The sequence below is a fragment of the Oncorhynchus mykiss genome, chromosome 15 (genome assembly GCF_013265735.2).
Source record: "Oncorhynchus mykiss isolate Arlee chromosome 15, USDA_OmykA_1.1, whole genome shotgun sequence".
Classification (NCBI taxonomy): domain Eukaryota; kingdom Metazoa; phylum Chordata; class Actinopteri; order Salmoniformes; family Salmonidae; genus Oncorhynchus; species Oncorhynchus mykiss.
The window spans coordinates 48,244,627-48,258,769 of record NC_048579.1 but is presented as its reverse complement, the minus strand read 5'-3'; the positions used below and the strand labels follow the sequence as shown (position 1 = coordinate 48,258,769).

General features: G+C 44.8%; 2 protein-coding genes across 2 annotated transcripts; both read left to right on the top strand.

Moving 5' to 3' along the window:
• Positions 1-3,557, top strand: LOC110490182 (serine-rich adhesin for platelets-like). The gene is made up of 4 exons (XM_021563412.2): positions 1-351; positions 494-975; positions 1,084-1,782; positions 1,904-3,557. Exons 1-4 carry the CDS (start codon positions 281-283, stop codon positions 2,071-2,073), a joined length of 1,422 nt encoding a protein of 473 aa, XP_021419087.2. The 5' UTR covers positions 1-280; the 3' UTR covers positions 2,074-3,557.
• A 2,897-nt stretch (positions 3,558-6,454) lies between these two features.
• On the top strand, positions 6,455-9,092 carry LOC110516898. The gene is made up of 6 exons (XM_036945544.1): positions 6,455-6,981; positions 7,114-7,159; positions 7,291-7,388; positions 7,531-8,012; positions 8,119-8,742; positions 8,864-9,092. Exons 1-6 carry the CDS (start codon positions 6,872-6,874, stop codon positions 9,031-9,033), a joined length of 1,530 nt encoding a protein of 509 aa, XP_036801439.1. The 5' UTR covers positions 6,455-6,871; the 3' UTR covers positions 9,034-9,092.
• Positions 9,093-14,143: the final 5,051 nt, after the last annotated feature.

Genomic DNA, 14,143 nt, shown 5'->3' with positions numbered 1-14,143 from the left:
CAAGAGGTGTGGGTAAAATAAACAACAGAAAAATCGGAAGCCAGGAAAGTTGAATTGCTCTGTGTTTTATTTTAAGGGTGTGGAAGGAAACCCTGGAGGAGGGGAATGACCGCGCTCGGCTGGTAAGACAATGAGAGTTAGACACATATTACAAGTCAGTGAGCTCTTTACTAGCATTTCAACAACTAGTTAGTACAGCAGAATAGATATGTTGTGAAATTTCACTAATCGGACTTCCTGTTTCCTACGGCAGACCTGGGAAGTCAACACTTGCCTAAAAATGATAGACATAGAGCACGAGGCTGTCTGCAAGCTCCGCCGCTCCTTGCACTCCACCTCGCCAGCTGACATGTGAGTTCCATGTACTGCCCTGCATATGACTTGATCCATTTATCTACACATCTGTAACTATGCAGAAACAGACTAAGACAGTGTTCTCTGTGAGCACATTGCGCATCGTTTAGCTTTGTCTTCTCCTTTTTGTTGATTTCAGCGACCCTAAGGTCCACAGCATTGTGGAAAGAGCTGTAAGGAGCATTATGGGCGAGCTGTCCAATGAGCCCCGTAGCAACCTGCTCAGCCCATCCCAGGTGGTTGTGGAGGTGGTGCCCAGGCTCCTCCTGGCCCTGTGGCTTCAGCCAAAGGAAGGCCATTCAGGGCACCCAATCCTAATAAGCGGGATGGCCGTGGGCATGGTGGCGGCCGTAGTGGAGAAGCTCTCCAGCATGTTAAAGGCCCCTTCTCCTCAAATCCCTTTCTCCCGCGCTGCGGCTTTTGAATCTGTCTGGTCAATCCTCGGGAGAATCAGTCAGTCCTTCTCCACGGATGACCTCCAGAGCCCATTTTATGTGAGATCTGTCTGTGCCTTTGTGGCTGACGAGGTACAGAGCTGCTTCCAGCCCCCTGCAGCCACCTTACCAGTCCTCCCTGTCGTCGCCGCGGCCATCTCCACCACACCTCCAGACATCCTAGCAGGTGAGTAGCAATGATAGAGAGCACTCTGACAGATGCCTGTTGTGATGACATCTCGGTGACTTGTAGTAGTAGAGCTCATCAGGATTGTTGTTGTCACTCCTAACACAGAGGCAGACCCGGCTTCTTCCGACATGGAGGTTGTGAATATCAACGCTAACACAGAGGCAGACCAGGATTCAGCCCACTTGGAGGTTGTGGACATCACCGCTAACATAGAGGCAGACCAGGCGTCTTCCCACCTGGAGGTTGTGGACATCACCGCTAACATAGAGGCAGACTCTGCTTCTTCCCACCTTGAGGTTGTGGACATCACCCATAACACACAGGCAGACTCTGCTTCTTCCCACCTTGAGGTTGTGGACATCACCCATAACACACAGGCAGACACGGCATCTTCCCACTTGGAGGTTGTGGACATAACACGTAAGGCAGAGGCAGACCCGGCCTGTTCCTATCTGGAAGTTGCGGACATCGGCCCTAAAACAGAGGCAGACAGAGCTTGTTCCCACTTGGAGGTTGTGGAAATCACCCCTAAGACAGAGGCAGACCCAGCTAATTCACACCTGGAGGTTCAGGACATCACCCCTAAGACACAGCAAGATCCAGCTTCTTCCCACCTTGAGGTTGTGAACATCACCCGTAACAAAGAGGCAGATCCGGCTTCTTTCCACCTAAATGTTGTGGACATCACCCCTAATAGAGAGGCAGAGCCCATCTCTTCCCTCTTGGAGGTTGTGGATATCACACCTGAAGAAAGGACTCTCAAGATGGCCGTCTTCACCACTCTGCCAACTGACATCCAAGCAGGTGAGTAACACTGACAGGTGCCGTTTGTCATGACATCTTAGTAGAACCTTTCAACTGGCCAGTGTTTAGAACCTACGGTTTGCATTTGTTTACATTCTGTCCCTCTTTTCTCCCTTTCCAGAGGATGTTGCTGTGGTCATCCCAGATGTCACCCCACATGTCACCAAGGATGTGACACTGGATGTTCCATGCAGAGCTGCATGCAAAGGGAAAGTCCGCCAATTTTTTTTCAGGCTTTGGAGGGCAGTGTGCTGCTGCGCCTGCCACAAGGAAGAGGAGGAACAATATTAGTTATTCATCAGACCTTCAGAAATGGGATTGAACCATAGACCATTAAATTATTCACATTATAATAATTGGATTCAATTCTGCTTTTCCTGTTTACTACTTAATTTCAGAACATTTCTATAAACTTTAACTTTGCAAGTGTGGAGTAGGTTGTGTAAATAAGTGGGAAACATCCCAATTTTAATGCTTTTAATCATTTACTTACTACATGTAAACAAAACAAAAAAAGTAGTATTTGACAACAACAAAAAACGGAGGGAGCTCAACCAACGTTGAGTTGAGGTGCAACCAAAACCTTTAATCATCATAGAAAAGGAAAAAGCGCAACTCTTGCGCACTATAAAAAATGCATTGTTTTATTCAAGCAAGGTTAAAAGATGAACATTTTGACCTAATCTATGACAATATGCAAGTTGAGTTAGCCCAGGAAAAGGGTGACCCAGACTCACCCTGGTTCTTGAGGGTTGCAGACAGTGAAAAGATATCATTAAGTAAATGGGACTTTTCAAATCTTGAATAAAAATCTTTAATGAACATGAATTTAAATACAACTGACTTGAAGATCAGAGCAGGCTGTTTGACTGGCTAGCCCTGAAAGCCCTCTGCCCCTACCACTGTGTGGTTCATCTCAGCCAAGAGGTTGTGTGGGTTGTCTTTCTCTCTGTGGGTGTGAATCACTATGACCTCTCCCTCAGCCTGCCAGTTGGCCTGATCAGAAGGCTTGTCATCTCTTTCCTTGCTCACATGAGCAGGAAGAATGGCATCTGGGGTAACCTCCTCCTCTCCCACCTCTCCCTACTGTCTGTGTTCGACTGAGGTCACTCGTTCTCTCTCCCTGGGTGTTGGATAATTCCTCCTCCACTGTGTCGGATAGTTCCTCCTCCACTGTGTCTTTGTGAGCTTGAAGGGAGTTATCCTGTTCTGGTTACCTCTTTAGGGGTGTGCACCTTAAATCTCTTTCGGTTTGTTGGGGGGTTCAGTTGTTTTGGGGAGAGTCTGAAGTTCGATCTCTAGCAATGAGTGTGGGGGCTGTCCTGTGGGGGTGTCCCCCTCCCTCCTAAACTGTAATGACTGCGATGATGAAAAAGTAGGAGGTGCCACCGAGACATGTGATGAGGGCAAGGAAGATCACTCTGCAAGGACAGGATAGGACACATCACAACACTGCTGCTCATTCATATTCAAACCAACTATAGACTATGCATGCACTCATTGGCGCGCTCCCCCCCACACACACACAATGAACTTACCTGTACATATCAGAATCATACATTCAACGGCCACCTCTTCCACAACATTTCTTGATCCCCCACCTCAAACATGTTGAGTCAATACCAGATGCTGGAAAGGTGCTGGAATGCAGGTGCAGAAGGGCCTAGTATGTAATGATGTGATACCATGCGTACCCCATATCCTGTGTTTGTGTTGATGTTTTTGTATTGAACCTTTATTTAAACAGGGAGTCACATTGAGATTAAACATCTATTTTACAAGAGTATCATATTGTCATATTGAACTACCAGAGAGACCCTTCTCTACATAGGAATTGTGTACAAAAATTTCCATACATCAAAAATAATACTTTGCCAATCAGATAAGGCCCCAACAAGGCCCACGTTAATGGTTGAAAGTAACTTATGTCAGTGCGAATGAGTAACACTGAGTGTATAAAACATTAAGAACACCTGCTCTTTCCATGACGACCAGGTGAATCCAGATGAAAGCTATAATCCCTTAGAGACGTCACTAGTTAAATCAGTGTAGATAGAGATAGTTTAAAAAATAAATACTGTAAGGCTTGAGACAATTGAGACATGGATTGTGTATGTGTGCCATTCAGAGGGTGAATAAGAAAGAGAAAATATTTACGTGCCTTTCAACAGGGCATGGTAGTAGGTGCCAGGGGCACCAATTTGTGTCAAGAACTGACTGCAAAGCTGCTGATTTTTTATGCTCAACAGTTTCCAGTCTGTATTAAGAATGTGCACCACTCAAAAGACACAGCCAACTTGACACAACTGTGGGAAGCATTGGAGTCAACATGGGCCAGCATCCCTGTGAATGTTTTGTACACTCAGGACATTATTAATAATACGGTGTTCGTTCCGTATCCTGTAAAGCTGCAGCAGACTGCGAGGCAGGGGAAGGTGTAGGTGATGCCGTTGTCTGAGCACACAGGGTCCCACTCCCAAGCCAAGCAGGGGCAGTCTCGTTAAATTCCAGGGATCCTGGAGGACAGAGAAAATGGCTGGCAATAATGTTTAAATGATTGTTGCTGAACTATCATTGACATAGGCACAGTGACAAAACAGCCAGGAATCCTGGCTCAGTAACAACCATACTGTATATTCCCACAAGAGGCACAGTGACAATGGTAGGCACAATCCCATGTGTGTTTTGGTCTAACTCTAACTCAACCTCTTCAGTAGACCTCCCAGGAATATCTCCACCGCACCCACAGGCAGGTTCAATACACCAGGAGAAGTGTATTGGAGAGAGAACATCTAGTGTTACCAGTGTGCTGGAGTTTCATTTCCACTCATGTTCAACAAACCTACAGGGAATGGGAGATAACCAAAAAGTTGTATTTAATGTAATTCAACATCAATGCTGACAGGAGGAAACATTTCAGTTGGAGCATGTCCAGGTTTCTATGGCTGTGTTTAGACAGCCCAATTCAGATATTTTTTTGAGTAATTCAGGGATGCAAACTGGTGAGGGCCCAAAAAGGTGAAACATTCTAAAGTATCCACAATAGGGGGAAGGCAGGTTTTAACTAATTAAACAACAAAGACTATGATCTACATTATCAGTGTGTTATCAGTGTGTCTCTGTGTGTAAAATAAAACCTGGTTAATGTGAATGTAAGTCTTGACGCCTCATTTTCACCCAATTCTCTCATTCTGAAAATGAACCACAACGTTACTGTAGAGGGAAACATTAGTTCATAGATGGTAAGTTCGTTAACATTTCACACAGATTGCCAGGGTCCAGTAAGCAACTACGTTAACAATATAACTTGAGGAACGGCAAGAAGTCGTATACCAGTTAATACTATAGCGAGTTGGTTCGTTTACTAACGTTAGCTTATACGATGTTGTAACGTTCCTGTTAGCTAGTTGTCTGACTTCATTACCCAGCTAATTCTCACACCATAAACTCAATTATTTGATCAGCTAAGTTGGATAATGTTGTTCAACATTTCTCTGGCTAGCTAACGCGGAGAATTCGATCCAACTAGCAAGATACTTGGTGCTGAAATACTTGGATATTTCAGCACCATGGACAACAGCGAAATCGGTAAAGCGAAATCTGTCATTCAGCACCACATGACAGTAGACAGCGGCCATCTCATGTGAAGTTGGCACTGGGGAAATCCCATCTAATGAGAAACGAGGCCTAGGAGGCAAAAAGACTGAAGGAAAAGACTCCCACAGGAATTCTATGCTAAACTGTTCTGCCACATTCATTTAAAATGTTACATCTTTCGATTTGTAAATAATAGGGAATCCATTTGCAAATAATTTTAACTGATTTATCAAACTACACTGTACAGCTTTAGTGTGTCTGTGCATCATACGTACAACTGTAAGCAATTCCGTTCTCAAATGTCTGTTTAATGTGAGAAACAAAATGAAAAACAACTGTTAGACTATTACAATGCGGACTGTCATGCATTTGTATATTACCAACAAGACAACGAAGTGATGGTCTTTACGCGCCATGGAGACATAACGGAGACTTCCCCCACACCAAAAGTTCCCCCGCTGAGCGATATTATTTACTACACTATTATGCATATAATCCAAGTCATACGTTTAGTGTCATTCCTACTCTTATTTTTAACCAATTAGCGTTGCAAGTGTACCTTATCTCAATTCAGAGCTCGGAAATATTGGAATAACGTGCTTGAGGACAAACACAACAGGATAACCCAACAACCACATTTTCAATTGACAATCATTGCTTTAAATAGTTACGGTTAATAGATTTGTATAGGCATATATAAACAATTAATTTCACTTGTAAACCAAGGTTGGATAAGTAGGTCTAAGCAACATGCAGCTGGATACTCCCGTCATGAATCGACACAGGTTCCAATCCTCATATATACACATTATGACTAAATAAAGAGCTTAATCTTTCAAGACATAAAGACATAGAAGCATACCCATTTATAAAAGGTTCTACACATTCCATTTCTCCATAGCAATATAATGTAAACATTCTATTTCGTGCCAAACATTGCCTACAACTCAACTCTAAGTGCAGCATATTGGACGACTCCACAGTAATTGATCATTCGCGACTTTAACGTATCCCTGTTATCTCTAGAGCATCCCGTATATCTATAGCGCTGCGTTTCTACCCCATTTTACCATGGATATGATTTGGTGCATTCCGGAGTTCACTTATGGTCCCACAAAGGTAATCTTTGGAGATATTCATTTTAGCATACTGTAAAAGCCTGTGCACAATGTGCATAACAAAGCATCATTATTGTCATTCTCTTCAAAGCAATTCTGCAGAAGCAGCCTTTATTTCCAGACTCTGCAGGCCTGCTGGGAGGAAACATATTACAATAAACAGGTAAGATTCATCCCCCAAAAAACATAAACAACAGAAAGAGAGTTGTATTTCAAGACAGTTTAGAGAAGATGGTCATACGAGTTCTTAATAACACTCGCAAATTGTGATGCATGAACAGTTGTGAAATGTTGTGAGAGGCCCTTCAGAATGCACATGATATGGTATTTCATGGCACTGTCTCACACCTTACCTCATCTTGCAGAAGAAGCTCATGGTCCACTATCTGCTGCTCCAGAGTCAAGGCCAGGTGCCACACCATGTCACCACGGAGCACATGAGCGGCTGGCTGGTGTCTCAGGGCAAAAAATCCCTTAGGGAGAGGTGAGTACCACGTCATCACTCACCTTCACTGCCATTCCCTGCCACCAGCAGCACTCCAAGAGGTGTGGGTAAAATAAACAACAGAAAAATCGGAAGCCAGGAAAGTTGAATTGCTCTGTGTTTTATTTGAAGGGTGTGGAAGGAAACCCTGGAGGAGGGGAATGACCTCGCTCGGCTGGTAAGACAATGAGAGTTAGACACATATTACAAGTCAGTGAGCTCTTTACTAGTATTTCAACAACTAGTTAGTACAGCAGAATAGATATGTTGTGAAATTTCACTAATCGGACTTCCTGTTTCCTACGGCAGACCTGGGAAGTCAACACTTGCCTAAAAATGATAGACATAGAGCACGAGGCTGTCTGCAAGCTCCGCCGCTCCTTGCACTCCACCTCGCCAGCTGACATGTGAGTTCCATGTACTGCCCTGCATATGACTTGATCCATTTATCTACACATCTGTAACTATGCAGAAACAGACTAAGACAGTGTTCTCTGTGAGCACATTGCGCATCGTTTAGCTTTGTCTTCTCCTTTTTGTTGATTTCAGCGACCCTAAGGTCCACAGCATTGTGGAAAGAGCAGTAAGGAGCATTATGGGCGAGCTGTCCAATGAGCCCCGTAGCAACCTGCTCAGCCCATCCCAGGTGGTTGTGGAGGTGGTGCCCAGGCTCCTCCTGGCCCTGTGGCTTCAGCCAAAGGAAGGCCATTCAGGGCACCCAATCCTAATAAGCGGGATGGCCGTGGGCATGGTGGCGGCCGTAGTGGAGAAGCTCTCCAGCATGTTAAAGGCCCCTTCTCCTCAAATCCCTTTCTCCCGCGCTGCGGCTTTTGAATCTGTCTGGTCAATCCTCGGGAGAATCAGTCAGTCCTTCTCCACGGATGACCTCCAGAGCCCATTTTATGTGAGATCTGTCTGTGCCTTTGTGGCTGACGAGGTACAGAGCTGCTTCCAGCCCCCTGCAGCCACCTTACCAGTCCTCCCTGTCGTCGCCGCGGCCATCTCCACCACACCTCCAGACATCCTAGCAGGTGAGTAGCAATGATAGAGAGCACTCTGACAGATACCTGTTGTGATGACATCTCGGTGACTTGTAGTAGTAGAGCTCATCAGGATTGTTGTTGCCACTCCTAACAGAGGCAGACCCGGCTTCTTCCCACATGGAGGTTGTGGACATCACCGCTAACACAGAGGCAGACCCGGCTTCTTCCCACCTGGAGGTTGTGGACATCACCATTAACACAGATGCAGACTCGGCGTCTTCCCACCTTGAGGTTGTGGACATCACCTCTAGCATAGAGGCAGACCCGGCTTCTTCCCACCTGGAGGTTGTGGACATCACCCATAACACACAGGCAGACACGGCATATTCCAACCTGGAGGTTGTGGACATAACATGTAAGACAGATGCAGACCCGGCCTGTTCCCACCTGGAAGTTGCGGACATCGGCCCTAAAACAGAGGCAGACAGAGCTTGTTCCAAATTGGAGGTTGTGGAAATCCCCCCTAATTCACACCTGGAGGTTCAGGACATCACCCCTAAGACACAGCAAGATCCGGCTTCTTCCCACCTTGAGGTTGCGAACATCACCCGTAACAAAGAGGCAGATCCGGCTTCTTTCCACCTAAATGTTGTGGACATCACCCCTAATAGAGAGGCAGAGCCCATCTCTTCTCTCTTGGAGGTTGTGGATGTCACACCTGAAGAAAGGACTCTCAAGATGGCCGTCTTCGCCACTCTGCCAACTGACATCCAAGCAGGTGAGTAACACTGACAGGTGCCGTTTGTCATGACATCTTAGTAGAACCTTTCAACTGGCCAGTGTTTAGAACCTACGGTTTGCATTTGTTTACATTTTGTCCCTCTTTTCTCCCTTTCCAGAGGATGTTGCTGTGGTCATCCCAGATGTCACCCCACACGTCACCAAGGATGTGACACTGGATGTTCCATGCAGAGCTGCATGCAAAGGGAAAGTCCGCCGATTTTTTTTCAGGCTTTGGAGGGCAGTGTGCTGCTGCGCCTGCCACAAGGAAGAGGAGGAACAATATTAGTTATTCATCAGACCTTCAGAAATGGGATTGAACCATAGACCATTAAATTATTTGCATTATAATAATTGGATTCAATTCTGCTTTTCCTGTTTAGAATTCGATCCAGCTAGCAAGATACAATGCTAACAATTATTGTTCTACCACACTTGCTCCCTCACCTCAAGCTTTCCAAAAAGGCCATTGTTTTTCGGTTACAGGTCATGAAGTACGCTTCAACACCCTCTCACCCCAGTCTCCGTGGTCAGGCAGCCATCTCATGTGAAGTTGGCACTGGGAAAATCCCATGTGATGAGAAACGAGGCCGAGGCTGCAAAAGGACTGATGGAGAAGACTCCCACAGGAATTCTGTGCTAAACTGTTCTGCCACATTCAATTCAAATGTTACATCTTTTGATGTGTAAATAATAGGGAATACATCTGCAAACAATTTAAACTGATTTATCAAACTACACCGTACAGCTTTAGTGTGTGTGCAGCATAGGTACAACTGTAGGCAATTACGTTCTCAAATGTCTGTTACAAATCCATTCGGCCCTGCAGTCTAGGGGGGTGGAAACGAGACCCGTAACATATCTCATGCACATTATAACAGTGAGAACTAATAACCACAGACAAATTAAATCAACCGCCAAACAGTATTGGTTTATTTGTAAACACACGGTAAAGGGGGGTGGGAAAAGGGGCTGAGCTGGACCCAAGGAAAGAAACAAATATCCAAAAACACCCCGAAACTAGACTAGCCTGCTTCAATACAACTACCTAACCAATGAAATACAGCGGATGGTCCACCCAGTTATAACTAGGGTATTTAGACAAAGTATTCCTACGTGTAATGTAGGCCAATGGGCGACTTGTCTTGGTACCCCCTTTTCCCACCATCAAACTAACAGTCAAACGCCATTACAGAACAATACTCATAGGATAACGGACACAGTGACATGTAGTTGCAAAAACAAACGGCAGCTCTCTGCATACAAAGAGAGAGAGACCTGGGGGAAAACAACAGAATGGGGTTTTAAACCAAGGGAAAGGGGATGTGATTGGGTAATGGAAACAGGAGGTGTGTCTTCAGATTGATGACTGATTGGCGGCACCTGTGAATTTATTTTTTATTTTTTTTTATTTCACCTTTATTTAACCAGGTAGGCTAGTTGAGAACAAGTTCTCATTTACAACTGCGACCTGGCCAAGATAAAGTATAGCAGTGTGAATAGACAACACAGAGTTACACATGGAGTAAACAATTATCAAGTCAATAACACAGTAGAAATAAAAAGAGTCTATATACATTGTGTGCAAAAGGCATGAGGTAGGCGAATAATTACAATTTTGCAGATTAAGACTGGAGTGATAAATGATCAGATGGTCATGTACAGGTAGAGATACTGGTGTGCAAAAGAGCAGAAAAGTAAATAAATATAAACAGTATGGGGATGAGGTAGGTAAAATTGGGTGGGCTATTTACCGATAGACTATGTACAGCTGCAGCGATCGGTTAACTGCTCAGATAGCAGATGTTTGAAGTTGGTGAGGGAGATAAAAGTCTCCAACTTCAGCGATTTTTGCAATTCGTTCAAGTCACAGGCAGCAGAGAACTGGAACGAAAGGCGGCCAAATGAGGTGTTGGCTTTAGGGATGATCAGTGAGATACACCTGCTGGAGCGCGTGCTACGGGTGGGTGTTGCCATCGTGACCAGTGAACTGAGATAAGGTGGAGCTTTACCTAGCATGGACTTGTAGATGACCTGGAGCCAGTGGGTCTGGCGACTAGAGCATACAGGTCGCAGTGGTGGGTGGTATAAGGTGCTTTAGTAACAAAACGGATGGCACTGTGATAAACTGCATCCAGTTTGCTGAGTAGAGTATTGGAAGCTATTTTGTAGATGACATTGAATAGGGTCGAAGGAAAGAAAATACACACGCAGAGGATACACACAGGATACCTGTATCCGTAATAGTCTGTTTAATGTGAGAAACAAAATGAAAAGCAACTGTTAGACTATTACAATGCGGACTGTCATGCATTTTTATATTACCAACAAGACAACGAAGTGATGGTCTTTACGCGACATGGAGACATAACAGAGACTTCCCCCACACCAAGAGTTCCCACGCTGAGCGATATTGTTTACTACACTATTATGGATACAATCCAAGACATACGTTTATTGGCATTCATACTCTTATTTTTAACCGATTAGCTTTGCAAAAGTGTACCTTATGTGTCCCGGTGACTTGTAGTTGTAGATCTCATCAGGATTGTTGTTGTCACCCCTAACACAGAGGCAGACCCGGCTTCTTCCCACATGGAAGTTGTGAATATCACAGCTAACACAGAGGCAGACCAGGCTTCTTCTCACCTGGAGGTTGTGGACATCACCGCTAACACAGATGCAGACTCGGCTTCTTCCATCTTGGAGATTGTTGACATCACCACTAACACAGAGGCAGACACGTCTTCGTCCCACCTGGAGGTAGTGGACATCACCTCTAACACACAGGCAGACATGGCATCTTCCCACCTGGTGGTTGTGGACATAACACGTAAGACAGAGGCAGACCCGACCTGTTCCCACCTGGAAGTTGCGGACATCGGCCCTAAAACAGAGGCAGACAGAGCTTGTTCCCACTTGAAGGTTGTGGAAATCACCTCTAAGACAGAGGCAGACCCGGCTAATTCCCACCTGGAGGTTCAGGACATCACCCCGAAGACACAAGATCCAGCTTCTTCCCACTTTGAGGCTGTGAACATAACCCTTAACAGAGAAGCAGATCCGGCTTCTTTCCACCTAAATGTTGTGGACATCACCCCTAATAGAGAGGGAGAGCCCATCTCTTCCCTCTTAGAGGTTGTCGATGTCACACCTGAAGAAAGGACTCTCAAGATGGCCGTCTTCGCCACTCTGCCAACTGACATCCAAGCAGGTGAGTAACACTGACAGGTGCCGTTTGTCATGACATCTTAGTAGAACCTTTCAACTGGCCAGTGTTTAGAACCTACGGTTTGCATTTGTTTACATTCTGTCCCTCTTTTCTCCCTTTCCAGAGGGTGTTGCTGTGGTCATCCCAAATGTCACCCCACACGTCACCAAGGATGTGACACTGGATGTTCCATGCAGAGCTGCATGCAAAGGGAAAGTCCGGTTTTTCAGGCTTTGGAGGGCAGTGTGCTGCTGCGCCTGCCACAAGGAAGAGGAGAAACAATATTAGTTATTCATCAGACCTTCAGAAATGGGATTGAACCATAGACCATTAAATTATTCACATTATAATAATTGGATTCAATTCTGCTTTTCCTGTTTGCTACATAATTTCAGAACATTTCTATAAACTTTCACTTTGCAAGTGTGGAGTAGGTTGTGTAAATAAGTGGGAAACATCCCAATTTTAATGCTTTTAATCATTTACTTACTACATGTAAACAAAAAAGTAGTATTTGACAACAACAAAAAACGGAGGGAGCTCAACCAACGTTGAGTTGAGGTGCAACCAAAACCTTTAATCATCATAGAAAAGGAAAAAGCGCAACTCTTGCGCACTATAAAAAATGCATTGTTTTATTCAAGCAAGTTTAAAAGATGAACATTTTGACCTAATCTATGATAATATGCATGTTGAGTTTTCCCAGGAAAAGGGTGACCCAGACTCACCCTGGTTCTTGAGGGTTGCAGACAGTGAAAATATATCATTAAGTAAATGGGCTTGTCATCTCTTTCCTTGCTCACATGAGCAGGAGGAATGGCATCTGGGGTAACCTCCTCCTCTCCCACCTCTCCCTACTGTCTGTGTTCGACTGAGGTCACTCGTTCTCTCTCCCTGGGTGTTGGATAATTCCTCCTCCACTGTGTCGGATAGTTCCTCCTCCACTGTGTCTTTGTGAGCTTGAAGGGAGTTATCCTGTTCTGGTTACCTCTTTAGGGGTGTGCACCTTAAATCTCTTTCGGTTTGTTGGGGGGTTCAGTTGTTTTGGGGAGAGTCTGAAGTTCGATCTCTAGCAATGAGTGTGGGGGCTGTCCTGTGGGGGTGTCCCCCTCCCTCCTAAACTGTAATGACTGCGATGATGAAAAAGTAGGAGGTGCCACCGAGACATGTGATGAGGGCAAGGAAGATCACTCTGCAAGGACAGGATAGGACACATCACAACACTGCTGCTCATTCATATTCAAACCAACTATAGACTATGCATGCACTCATTGGCGCGCTCCCCCCCACACACACACAATGAACTTACCTGTACATATCAGAATCATACATTCAACGGCCACCTCTTCCACAACATTTCTTGATCCCCCACCTCAAACATGTTGAGTCAATACCAGATGCTGGAAAGGTGCTGGAATGCAGGTGCAGAAGGGCCTAGTATGTAATGATGTGATACCATGCGTACCCCATATCCTGTGTTTGTGTTGATGTTTTTGTATTGAACCTTTATTTAAACAGGGAGTCACATTGAGATTAAACATCTATTTTACAAGAGTATCATATTGTCATATTGAACTACCAGAGAGACCCTTCTCTACATAGGAATTGTGTACAAAAATTTCCATACATCAAAAATAATACTTTGCCAATCAGATAAGGCCCCAACAAGGCCCACGTTAATGGTTGAAAGTAACTTATGTCAGTGCGAATGAGTAACACTGAGTGTATAAAACATTAAGAACACCTGCTCTTTCCATGACGACCAGGTGAATCCAGATGAAAGCTATAATCCCTTAGAGACGTCACTAGTTAAATCAGTGTAGATAGAGATAGTTTAAAAAATAAATACTGTAAGGCTTGAGACAATTGAGACATGGATTGTGTATGTGTGCCATTCAGAGGGTGAATAAGAAAGAGAAAATATTTACGTGCCTTTCAACAGGGCATGGTAGTAGGTGCCAGGGGCACCAATTTGTGTCAAGAACTGACTGCAAAGCTGCTGATTTTTTATGCTCAACAGTTTCCAGTCTGTATTAAGAATGTGCACCACTCAAAAGACACAGCCAACTTGACACAACTGTGGGAAGCATTGGAGTCAACATGGGCCAGCATCCCTGTGAATGTTTTGTACACTCAGGACATTATTAATAATACAGTGTTCGTTCCGTATCCTGTAAAGCTGCAGCAG

Coding starts and splice junctions, on each gene's coding strand:
- LOC110490182 (XM_021563412.2), top strand. CDS start 281: ATGATAGACATAGAGCACGAGGCTGTCTGCAAGCTCCGCCGCTCCTTG. Junction 976..1,083: donor ACCTCCAGACATCCTAGCAG/GTGAGTAGCAAT, acceptor CTCCTAACACAG/AGGCAGACCCGGCTTCTTCC. Junction 1,783..1,903: donor GCCAACTGACATCCAAGCAG/GTGAGTAACACT, acceptor CTCCCTTTCCAG/AGGATGTTGCTGTGGTCATC.
- LOC110516898 (XM_036945544.1), top strand. CDS start 6,872: ATGGTCCACTATCTGCTGCTCCAGAGTCAAGGCCAGGTGCCACACCAT. Junction 7,160..7,290: donor GGAATGACCTCGCTCGGCTG/GTAAGACAATGA, acceptor TTCCTACGGCAG/ACCTGGGAAGTCAACACTTG. Junction 8,743..8,863: donor GCCAACTGACATCCAAGCAG/GTGAGTAACACT, acceptor CTCCCTTTCCAG/AGGATGTTGCTGTGGTCATC.